A 12,343-nucleotide genomic window follows, 5' to 3' on the forward strand; every position below is an offset into this window, starting at 1 on the left:
AATTCTCTCCCTAAACCTCTCTGCCTCTCTCTTCCACAGTTGAAGTGGAGGACAAGTTTTCCTCTAGCCATTCAGTTGGTGTATGGTTTTGTTTTAATCTGATGCAAGCAAATAACCATCACAATAAAGATTCTCCAAGCCAAGCTACCAAGAAATTCATGCAGATACAAGTTCATGCAGATAGAAGTTCACACAGATGGAGTTTATGTTTGCTTGATAGGGAGTGCACACCCTTCAAAAGTAGGGACATATCTCACTTGGCTAAATCCAAAGAGTCTGGACGGTGATTGACAAGAATGGATTTAGTTGTGTATAAGACCTGTGTAGAGATCAAGAGTGCCACCTTGTGACAGCATTCTCTGATATAATTGTAGTAAATTCTGCAATGCAGAATGTACATTGTAGATTCCAAGCTATCCCACCTCTTAAATAATTAGTGATATTTTTTTAAATATTAATTGCTGTTTTTGGGTTTATTTTTCAGGAATAGCATTCACAGACCTTCCTGTAAGTATATGTAACTTTTTTTTCTGTCCTGAAATTTTATTTTCAAAAATGTTCAATAAAAATTCTTACCAAAAGAAAATCCCTGTGAAAGTTAGAACCAAAGGTTGCAGAAGGAACTGGCTGTCTTTTTGATGTGTTTTCAAAAAAAAGTTTTAAAAATCCAAATTTAATATATTTGTTACACTTTCCCACTAGTTGGAAATATTGACTACATTGTGAAACTTTAACTCTAACCAGGTTTTTACTTGAAAAATAAGTTCTGCTTTAAGATTTGCCCCATAATAACAAATAGGTAAAGGCAGTAATGTTCTGCTGCTAAACCTTTAATTGTGGTAATGTAATTCTCTTGCCTTATTAGGCATTAAATTTATTTAATACACACTTATTATTTTCCTTGCTGGAATACTGGAGGCATTGCTTTTAGACTGATATAGTTATGTACCTGTGTATTAAATGTCACTGCACATTCCCAGTATTTAAAGTGTCATTTATTATGGGAGTGTGTCTTCCTTTAAGGAATATGTTCCACTATTTGGGCATTATTCAAAGGTCCTTTGTCATTCAGAGTCAACTGGTAATGGAATATACACTGACCTGGGCTTATATTTCCAATTTTCTCTCTCTCACTCACTCTATCCTGAAGGGACTCACTGAAGTATGGCTCCGTAGCTGTTTGTAATCACTGCAGTAACTTGCGTCACTGCCGAGCCCAGTGCTATCCTCACCCAATGTCTAAGCAGATGACATATTTTCCAGCAGATTGCACTAGATAGTGATTGAGCTGGAATCCTGGTTGATATCCCTTTCACTCCCCCTCCCTTCTCCTAACCGATACTGAGGTCAATGGTAGTACTCCCATCACCAGATTCAGCAGAGCCTGACAATCAAAAAAGCTTCCTGGTCTGTATGGCTCACCAGGCTCATTTACACTGAGTTACCAGGGGAACTGACTTATTTTGAGTCCTTGCAGGAAATGTGTGTTTGCTACATGGAACTGGAACTCCACAGAAAGAGACCTAACACAGTGTTGGAGAGTTGTTGATTCCTGAATCAAAGCCTGGCGATTTAACAATGGTTATTGTTAGCGGGATGGCATTGGCTGATTTGATGTTTTGTAATTGAAACGTTATTTTGGTTAACTGCAGCACCTCTGGTGTTGGAGGTGTGTTATGCCTTTATGTTAATGCAGTTTAGATAAACTGAGGGCACATAATCACCTGCCCAAATCACATTTAACTAATTACGGAACCCACAGCCAACCCAAACTGTTTGTAAATATAACCCTGGCTGCCAGTTTTAGTGATATTCAGCGGCGTGCTCATGCCTGTCATGGCTGCCTGATTAGACACTTCGCTCCCATGTTTCCCAGATGTCCTTTATATGTGAACAGTGAGATAATCACACAAATGATTCCTTTAATTCTAAGTTTAGTAACCTAATAAAAAAGACAATTTTGGCAAAAAAATATTATGTGCTGGTTGGTATGTTTAAATCTTGTTCTGCTACCATTGGATAATCTAGAGCAGAGTGGTCTGTCCACAGGGAGGAGAGGGGAATGAAGAGAACCTTTCTACAGAACAGCCTTGGCCCTCAGCAGTTCACTTTGTGTCAAGTAATCAGTGTAGTTTTTCTATGGGCCAGATTCAAGAAGAACTGATTGGAGGGGAAACAGAGAGGCTAAAAAGAAGTATGGATCCTATGTAAATTCATGTACTGACCAGAATCCCTACAATGTTCTAATGTTATGCTTAAATGCAAAATCTTGCAAGATTTAAGAAAAAAACCTGCTAGTTCTAATGTTACAATTAAAATTACTTGAGATCATGCAAGAATGCTTATAAATGGTGATCGCCTACTGCCTAGTATCTGCATTGCTGCAGTAATGGGATCCTGACTTGAGCAGACCGGTTGCCTTTATTTGATTGGGACCATCTACAAGGGAAGAGAGAGGGGGTGAAATTCAACTTTGGTAGGTGTGCAAAACGGGCAAATGCAGAAGTTAATGGAAAAGAAAATTAGGTTGGGTGTATGAAGTGTGGTCGATCCACTGCTGCACGTTTTGCGTTTCCGCCAAAGTTGAATATCATCCCCACAGATTCTGTTAATAAATTTCTTTGCTGACTCCATATTGCATGTAAGCGGAATTGACTAATGTTGAATTGAGGAGTTTCAATATTTATTTTTGTCTTTCAGCCTAACCTGTACCCGACTGTGGGACTTCAAACGCCGGGTGAGATAGTAGATGCTAACTTTGGGCAGCAGCCATTTGTGTTTGACATAGAAGATTACATGCGAGAGTGGAGGGCTAAGATTCATGGCACAATTGAGCGATTCCCCATAGGAGACCGATTAGGGGAGTGGCAGACGATGCTGCAAAAGTAAGAAATGCTGCTCCTAGTTTGTCGTACAAAGAGGGTTAGCTGATTGCTTTGGTACCACATTTAAACTAGCTCATTATGTGAGAATTTGTTTTATAGCATGGTGTCGTCCTACCTGGTTCATCATGGGTACTGTGCAACAGCAACTGCCTTTGCCAGAGCAACAGGGCAGACCATTCAAGAGGAGCAAAGCTCAATCAAAAACAGACAGCGTAAGTCTGGCAGTGATGTATGTGTGTGTGTAACATTTGAAATTTCTGTTTTAAGTTGTCTCAGTTGCTAACTGCCCAATATGGAGCTGAGCCATATAAACCATAAAAGCTCCAAGGGCTGAATTATCTAATATTAGCTAAGGTGGCAGTAGGGGCATTTTAGTTAGCCTCTGCACCCTTAGGCTAGAGGCAGAAAAATCAGCAAGGGCTCCTAATACTGATCAACGTTCAGTGACACTGCTGTACAGTGAAAATGATTCCTCGAGCATGGTTAGGGTCAAGTTCAGCTATGGTGTCCCCTGCAGTGAAAAAGTCTGCTGACACACTGGTAGATTTTCAACTTGCTACCCAGGAGTAAAACTAGCATTGCGGATCGGCCGACGATAATTGAAATCAATGGAAATGACAATCTGGTGGTTTCTATAACAGGTGTCTGATCTGCAATGCCAGTTTTACACCTGGGCGACAAGTTGAAAATCTACACCACATTGCTTGGGTTCATGCGTGACTAATGACCAGTTGAACAAAGCACTGAAGGGCTGTTGGTGCCCACAGAATTGTACCTTAGCATGAGTGCGTTCAGGATGGGAGGGTGAAAAAAGTAAATTCAGTCGTTTGAATCAATACGATCTTTGTATCTCCTTTATGTCGGCTTCGTCACGCAGCAAACTTTATCTGAATACATTTTACCTCCTGTCGGAGAACTGGAGAGTAAAAGTCAGAAGGTACTGATTTTACCAACCCCTTTAAGATCATTTCCAATGCTTGAAGGTTTTAATAATTCTCCTGTTCTCTATTTCTATGAGTATAGTAGTAAAGGGAAAGGATGCTGAATACAGTACAGGCATGTGAGTGAAATCAGATGGAAGTGATCTGCAGTGAAGTCCTATGCTGGAAGCAACTAAATGTGCAGGTGTCTTGTGAATATTGCATGGTTTTACTACTCAAAGCATCACTTGAAATGTTCACACTTGAAATGTTCACATCAAAATAAAGCTACAGCAGAGACCATTACATAATGAAGCTGAGCTGACTAATAGAGTCTTTACCGTGCTTCTAAATAAACTTTCACAAAATGATTGTGGGCAATGAGTAACCGACCCTCAATCCATTATTTTGGCTCCCATCTGCCTCTGTAAATGTGATTATTGCTCTGCTTTTGACTATCAATAAACTGCCTCTGGGGAGGTTGTCTGCCCCCTGGAGGCATAAAATCAGTCTTGCCCTCTATTTCAGTACCAGTACTTCAGTGCAGTACTTGGGGAGTATTCTGTTGTCAGAGCAACTGTCTTTCAGATGATACATTAAATTAAGGCAGTGACTGCCTGATTAGGTGGATGTAGAAGATTTCATGGCACTATGTCCTGACTAACATTCATTCTTCAACCAACACAGATTAACTGGTCATTCGTCGCATTGCTGTTTGTGGGACCTTGCTGTGTGCAGTTGGTTGCTGTGTTTGCCTACGTAACATCAATAACCACACTTCAAAAGTAATTAATTTGCTGTTTCCACAATGATTGGTAGAAGTTGTTGGAGCAAAACAAACATTTTTTAAAAACAGAGTTCAAATATCAAAGACTGAGATTTAAACAGCACTTCTCTAATCTAAGAATCCAATCTACGTCTAGTTGTCCATTTCATTTGAAATGGAAATAGTTTCCAAACAGTATCTTTTAAAAGAAAGTACTGCTGTTTCTCCTGCAAATACAGGATTGGATGGGGTCATGAATATTCCAACAAAAATGAAAAGAATGAAACTGAATTTCACCACTAATTGCAGCCATCACCCTCTCTCTTTCAGGAATACAAAAGCTAGTTTTAGCAGGAAGAGTGGGTGAGGCTATAGAAGCAACACAACAACTATACCCAGGGCTGCTTGAGCGTAACCCAAACCTGCTCTTCATGTTAAAGTAAGTATACTCATACACCAGACTCAATGCATTTGATTAAAGTTGACAGAGGGGGGAGAGGGGTGCGATTTCACCCAAAATGGGCAGAAAGTTGATGGTGCATCCACGGCGCCCACCTGATGGATTTACTGGGAGGCACAAACCAACATTCGAAATTGACGGGCAGGAAAAGACCAACTAGTCCATCTAGCCTGTCCTACACCATGTTGCTGGACCGTCATGGCTAAACGCTACATCCCCGCCCCCCCCCACCCCCCGGCAACGGGCCGCAGTACTTTTCTGCCTGGAGGAGCAATAATACCTATTCGGCCCCACTTTAACTAGTCCAGGCCGTTTTTGAAGCTGCCTCTAGCGGTCTCTTTAATGAATGGCAGTTAGGCCACTCAGTGCCTGGTGCAAATAGGCGGAGTGTGTATTTGAAAATTGCAAACGGGTTCCAACAACCCGCGTACGACCCTGATTTGCCTGTTTCGACATCAAGCGGGCTTAGGCATCCAAAGGGCGGGCAGTTTCCCTGATGTTATCGGCTGCCAGATGACTTGTAAACAGGGCAGCTGGCAGTTAAAAATCGCTCATGAGATGTTCTTCAAAAATAATTTATTTTGACTTTTTAATGTTGTCTGTTCCTACCATCATGCTTAGGAGTTACTCTTCGTTAATTTTGTGCAGATGTCGGCAGTTTGTGGAGATGGTGAATGGTACAGACAGTGAAGTGCGCTGTTTCAGTGCCCGTAGTCCCAAGTCCCAAGATAGCTACCCTGGATCACCCAACATGAGCCCCAGGCATGGAGCCAATAACTCTCACCTCAACAATGCAGGTACAGTACTGAACCATTTCTGCACATCAACTCAGGCAATGTTATTGACTGGAAAAGAATCCTCCCCCCAGTTCTCCATGGCGTTCACATGTTCTCTGGATGTTGTATTTGGTTTAAACACTAGCTAAGAGAATAATCTGACTCGAGCTCTATGGATTTACACCAGATCAGTGGGTTCTGTTTTTAGACTTTTTGTGCACTGGGGTTTCAGGGGATATTAGCAGATGGGCACTTCTGCTGAGATAGTATTGATCTTTTCCCAGTGCAGGTAAGGAGCAAGAGAGAGGCACAGGCTATAGGAAAATGGTTTTCAAACTACAGTCGTGCACCTCCCCCCACCTAGTCATTGTGTATTATTCTCCAATTTTCCTCCCCCGCCACCTCATGATGGGAAACCAAGGCTCGAGGACAATCCCACTCTCGAATAACGTTCACGTCCATGTTCCCCAGCTGCTACTATTGCCAAAAATCAGGAGCAGCATTCCATTTATCACAAACATAGCTCTGAAAATCAAGCCCTGAAGAACAGACCCAAGAATCTTCCAGTGAAGTATCTTTCTGCACCAGACCAAAATGACACTATTTGTTGCTGATTTTCTTAGCTGCTGCTTTTTGATTTGTTTGCTGTAATGGTTCTGCACAGATCTTTGCTTTCTTGCCTCTGCACGGCACTCTCCGAGCCACAAGCGCAGGTTTGTTGAGCCTGCGGATCATTCCTGAGACTCTGATATTTTGTCTCCATGTCTGCAGAAAAGCAAAATATTGTGTTGAATAGACTTTCAGTGAGAAGGATATTTTTGGCCTGCTGACCAAGGAGCAGATCATGGTTGTGGAGAGGGAGATGTAGGGTAAACAAAACATTATCAAACTGCAGTTTAAAGACTAACAGCCATGTTGTTAGGCCTAGTAGTTAGTGAGATACTCCTTTTACTGTACTTAAATATTTTGTGCTTTGCAGGAGCAGATAGCCCAAACTGCAGCAATGGGGTTGTGTCGTCAAAAAGCAAACCAGTCCACAACAAATATCCAGCTATAAGTTCCTCATCTTCATCTTCTTCGTCCTCTTCCTCACCCTCCTCTGTAAACTATTCAGAGTCCAATTCCACAGACTCTTCCAAATCCCAGCAGCACAGTAGTACAAGTAACCAGGAAACCAGGTATGTCTGACACAATGCTGCCCTGCTGTTTAAGATTTAAAAAAAGAAAGGGGATGTATATTATATGCAAGGCAATTAGATTTCCATTTTCACAGAAAAATGATCAGAATCACAGAATGCGACGGCCAAAACATTAATAAAGGTCTTTGAATCCCTTCTAATAAAAATGGAATTTGACTTATTCAGTCATTGTAAACCAGCGGTCCTGAAAATAGTAGGACTGCACTTGATAATATTTTGGAACTGGGGTAGATTTTCTGTGAAACTCTAGGTCCTCCTCTGATTCGACCAGAGTCAACAAGCATAGCACCTTGTGGCGATACTTTATAGAGTATTAGGTTTATTTTACATTAGGTATGATGTATTTTTAAATATTTGTGTAATATATATTTCCGTATGCCAGGTTAGCAGCCCACACAACAATTTTTGTATTGCTGGGGTCTGACAGGTTCCAATTTATTCATTTTATTTTTCAAAACTTTTGCCGTGATGAAGCTGCAGTTTTTCTTCCTCTTGTGCAACCAGTGATTTGGCTCATTTGGTAGCATTCTTGCTTCTTAATCAGAAGGTTGTGACTTTAAGACTCGAACACATAAACTAAGCTAGTATTTTATCACAGTACTGTATTGCCAGCCTTTCGTTAAATTGAGGCTCCATTTGCCTATTCTGATGAACATTGAAGATTCCAAAGCAATATTTTTTTTATTTGTTCATGGGATGTGGGCGTCGCTGGCAAGGCCAGCATTTATTGCCATCCCTAATTGTCCTTGAGAAGGTGGTAGTGAGCCGCCTTTTTGAACCGCTGCAGTCGGTGTGGTGAAGGTTCTCCCACAGTGCTGTTAGGTAGGGAGTTCCAGGATTTTGACCCAGCAACGATGAAGGAACAGAGATATATTTCCAAGACGGGATGGTGTGTCACTTGGAGGGGAACGTGCAGGTGGTGTTCCCATGTGCCTGCTGCCCTTGTCCTTCTAGGTGGTACAGGTCGTGGGTTTAGGAGGTGCTGTCAAAGAAGCCTTGGCGAGTTGCTCCATTGCATCCTGTAGATGGTACACACTGCAGTCACGGTGCACCGGTGGTGAAGGGAGTGAATGTTTAGGGTGGTGGATGGGGTGCCAATCAAGCGGGCTGCTTTGTCCTGGATGGTGTCGAGCTTCTTGAGTGTTGTTGGAGCTGCACTCATCCAGGCAAGTGGAGAGTATTCCATCACACTCCTGGCTTGTGCCTTGTAGATGGTGGAAAGGCTTTGGGGAGTCAGGAGGGGAGTCACTCGCTGCAGAATACCCAGCATCTGACCTGCTCTTGTAGCCACAGTATTTATGTGGCTGGTCCAGTTAAGTTTCTGGTCAGTGGTGACCCCCAGGATGTTGATGGTGGGGGACTCGGCGATGGTAATGCCCTTGAATGTCACGGGGAATATTCAAAGACGTTATGAATCCACAAGCCACCACTGTTCGACTAGTGTTTTGGCAAATATTCCTCTCTCAACTAATATCATCAAAAACAGATTAACTCGTCATTCATTTCATTGGCCCGGAAATTGCTCAAGAAATAACGGTGAGGCTAACAAGGCTCACTGTTCTTTTAGGGGCAAATGGAAGAGCAAGTTCTGGCAAGCATGCCGATGCAGTCAAACGCAGAAATCTGGAACTTACTCTTCCTGATTCCCTGCTAATCTGACAGCTTCGCGTTAAAGAAATATCTCAGGCTGCAATCAATGGACCAGCGTGAAGTTGCTCTTTTACCCAGCTGGAAACTAACTAATCTCGCCAGAAAAAATATACCCTGAGTTAAATCAGGTCTGAACTAACTTTTAAGGACGTGGTAAGTATTAATGACTGCCAAACAACATCTCTGGTACTAAAAATTAACTTTTAGAAATGTGGAGTCTCATTACTCCCAATTTTAATAGATTTTAGATGTTTAAACATTTTTTAAATTAAAAAATTTGTAAAATTTTTTCTTATCTCAGTCTTTTAATTTCTCTTTATTTCGCTTTCACTATCTGATTTTGTAGTACATTTACTAAACACTTGCTGGTTCTTGATCTACACGGTTTGTGAATGAGCTTCACTTCCTGGTTCTCACAGTGTGACTTGCTTCAAGCTGATTGGTGGAGGGGACACAGAGCTCCTTTCCTCCTCTCACAGCTCATGGAAGCCTGGGAACGACCGCTGCACTTCTTGCAGGTCTGAATTAAACAAGTTGGCACCCAGAAGCCCGAGAAAAGTTTGTGGGTGAGTTAGTTACTTACAAGCAGCGGACGACGCCTGTTCGCCGTTCACCGCTATTTTTGTGCAAAATGGATGCTCACCTACATAACAGCAGTGATGGCACTTCAAAGTAATTCACTGATATGAAGTGTTTTGGGATGTTCCTGTGAAATGGTGTTATATAAATGCAAGCTGTTTCTGTCTGCTAATCCCCACTGTAGTGTTGGAGTAACTGTATTAATATAGCTGTTAACAAAGATACGTAATCAATGTGAGATGCAACTCAAACTCCAGATGTTTTTTTTCACCTACAGCCTGATGTGTTCTATCTGATCATCTATGGCATTAAAGTGGCTAATTTATAGGGCGCAGTTTCAGTGCTTATGAACTACTAGGAGAAGTGACAAAAGATACCAGAACAGTGATGACTTGTGGATTCGTAATGTCTTAGCGTTCTTCTACCTTGCAACAGAATATGATTGCTGATTTGGTAATGAGGTTAAGTGTGGAAGGGGAATAAAGAACTTGATGGGATGTGTGAGAGAGTAATGTGAAGTATGAGGTCAGGATCATATTCAATGTTCTGGTATCAGTCTTCCAATTCTAAACAGTCTCCAAAACACAATAGCAGTGATGGAGAGGAGAATAAGTGTGAGGAAAATTAGCACCTATTTGAAATGTTTTTTGTTGGGAGATGCTGCAGCTTTGGAGCTGAATTAATTTGATTTTCCATTTTTGCTGTGAAAATTCAAAGCATACAGACCCCTGATCCATACTCTGGTTTTCCTGGCACGTGCCCGCTGGGATTTAATAGAGTTTCCAGATCTTCATTTTCCGTGTACTCTTATGAGGCACAGCCCAATGCACACATGTGCCTGATTCTAGCTAAACCCACTTAACAGAAAATATCCCAAACTGTAAAATGAATGGCCAGGTGAAATGTGTAGTTTGGCATCTCATGCCCAATCTCGTCAGCTTTGTGACTAGAGAAAGCTGTGCTTGATTTATGAAGTTAAATTATTTTTGATTCATTAGCACTACAGTAATCTTCATGTCAGTGGATTGTGTGCTGGGTTTTAATTTAATAAGGAACTGTGAGAGAGTACACTTATTTCCTCACAGGCACTTGGTTTTCAATCCAGCCTGGTCTAAGTGTGTGGAAAGGGGAATGTTCCCTTTCCCGGTGTGTCTTAGCTCCAATGAAGTGTTAGGAGGGCTTTGTCTGTGATTCCCCTCATGGTGAATTGCTAGCCATGGTTATAAAGAAATGCTGAGGTCAGCCATTCCCCCCATGAGGAAGGGTCAATCTAAAGTGGAGAAAGACTTGGCTGGCCTGCTGTCATGCATGTTATAGAGGTCTAGGACCAGATTGTCTAAGTGAAGGCTGAAGAGGAAAAGATGACCACCTATACCCTTTTCTGTTTTAATGGGGAGGGGGAATTCTACAGATGCCCATCTCAGTAGATTTGAGCCTGAAAGATTGATTGAAATGGGTTGGAGGATTTTGCTGCCTGATTTATGTGTTATTGTTCAACAGTGACAGTGAAATGGAAATGGAACCAGAGCACTACACCAACGGAGTCTTGGAAAACTCCTCCACTAGAATAATGAATGGCAACTATAAGCACGAAGAAATCCTGCAGACGGATGAGTCCAGCATGGGTAGGATTAGGCAGAAGGCAGGGGTGTGCACTCTGTGTGAAAGAAAGAAGGGACGGGTGTTGGATCTATAGACAAATATGTTTGGAAAGGGAAGGGACAATGGGAGGAAGAAGCTTTGGAAGATCGACACTTGCACAAAGAGTTAGCAAAGTGAGATTCTGCACTCAACTATTTTTTGACACTTAGAGTCGGATTTTTTTCCCAGACCCACAGTGCTCCCTTTCCTGACTCCAATCCCTCCTTCAATCCAACTCCCAAGCCATTGTCCATCCTAAAGGTGGAAATGGCCCCCTCCCACTCCAAGAACTATGAACCCCTCGCCACCAAGAGAAATGTTGTAACCCTGTGATTTTTTAATCTTCTTTCAGCTCTTGGTTGCAAAGCTGACTGCATCACCATTCCTAAATCTGAGCAACCTTTTGCTCTCCCTGACCCGCCCTCCCCTCCAGATCTGCTACCGCCGCTTAGGCCCTCCATCTCCCTTTGTAACCAAAGGACAGTAGATGGTTTTGAATGTGCACCCTCCCTCCATGTATTCCTGCCCCTTGGTCCATCGCGGCAGGTAGTAATGTAAATTTCATGGTCTTGAGACTCTTACCCACCCCAGCTGCTGAGATGTAAAACTGCCACTTTAAAGAGTAAGTGACTGCACCCTGACGGGCTTTAGAGAAGGAAAAATCACCAAAGTTCACCTTCTCCCACCCACCTGTTGAGATAGAATTCCAAGTTTGTCCAGGGAAGGCCAGCTGAACCCATCCACTTGGTGGGAAATCTAGGACTGGTGGAGTGAAGGGTAGCTCACCATAACCCCTATTACTGAGAAGGAGCTCCAGAACTAGTGGAAGTAAGGGTACCTAGCCACTATCTCTTTCCCCGTCCCTTTACTCCTCATCCTGTCCTATTTCCCCGCCCCCCCAACCACCTTCCTCCATCTGGGTTCAGTTATGTTCCCTGTCCTTTAACCTTGTATGATCTGAACACTACACTTGGTCATGATTCCCCCGTTTGCAATGTCACAGAACATTGACTAGTATTATAATAGAAAACAAAGGCCAAAAGTATGATTTTAAAATGGGGACTGAATTATATCTGCATTCCCCTGTCCAATTAACCCTTGTGTTTTTACCCCACTTCACCTGAAGACTACACTTGGTCTTGATTCCCCATGTGCATTGCCACAGGAAATGGATTAGTTTAGTATAAATAAAATAACATAGCATTGCTCATGGTAAATGAGAGGACACATTCTTCCTTGCCTATCTTTGTGTTACTGTTTCTCTACATCAGTCTTTCTGTTTTGCTTCTCTGTGACTTTCTGTTCTTTTCATCTCTATCATTCTATGTTTTTTCTTCTGCTTTTGTCTTGGATGGATTTTGCTGCCCCTTCCCATTTAGGTCTTATTCACATGTCTGTCTGTAATCTGACTCTTGCCTTCCTCAAAAATTCCTGTCCCCTGCCTAATCATGCAATCTTCGCTCAACC

General features: G+C 42.3%; 1 protein-coding gene across 2 annotated transcripts in view; it reads left to right on the top strand.

Annotated features, from left to right (window-relative positions):
- Positions 1-12,343, top strand: part of ranbp10 (RAN binding protein 10) — a 118,326-nt gene that overhangs the window by 93,329 nt on the left and 12,654 nt on the right. For both annotated transcript variants that reach the window (XM_067997837.1, XM_067997838.1), the window contains 7 exons: positions 485-507; positions 2,701-2,885; positions 2,985-3,097; positions 4,902-5,010; positions 5,680-5,828; positions 6,787-6,985; positions 10,736-10,860. In XM_067997837.1, coding sequence (XP_067853938.1) covers positions 485-507; positions 2,701-2,885; positions 2,985-3,097; positions 4,902-5,010; positions 5,680-5,828; positions 6,787-6,985; positions 10,736-10,860 — 903 coding nt within the window. The remainder of the gene's footprint in view (positions 1-484; positions 508-2,700; positions 2,886-2,984; positions 3,098-4,901; positions 5,011-5,679; positions 5,829-6,786; positions 6,986-10,735; positions 10,861-12,343) is intronic.

Source organism: Heptranchias perlo, chromosome 16 (genome assembly GCF_035084215.1).
Source record: "Heptranchias perlo isolate sHepPer1 chromosome 16, sHepPer1.hap1, whole genome shotgun sequence".
Taxonomy (NCBI): Eukaryota; Metazoa; Chordata; class Chondrichthyes; order Hexanchiformes; family Hexanchidae; genus Heptranchias; species Heptranchias perlo.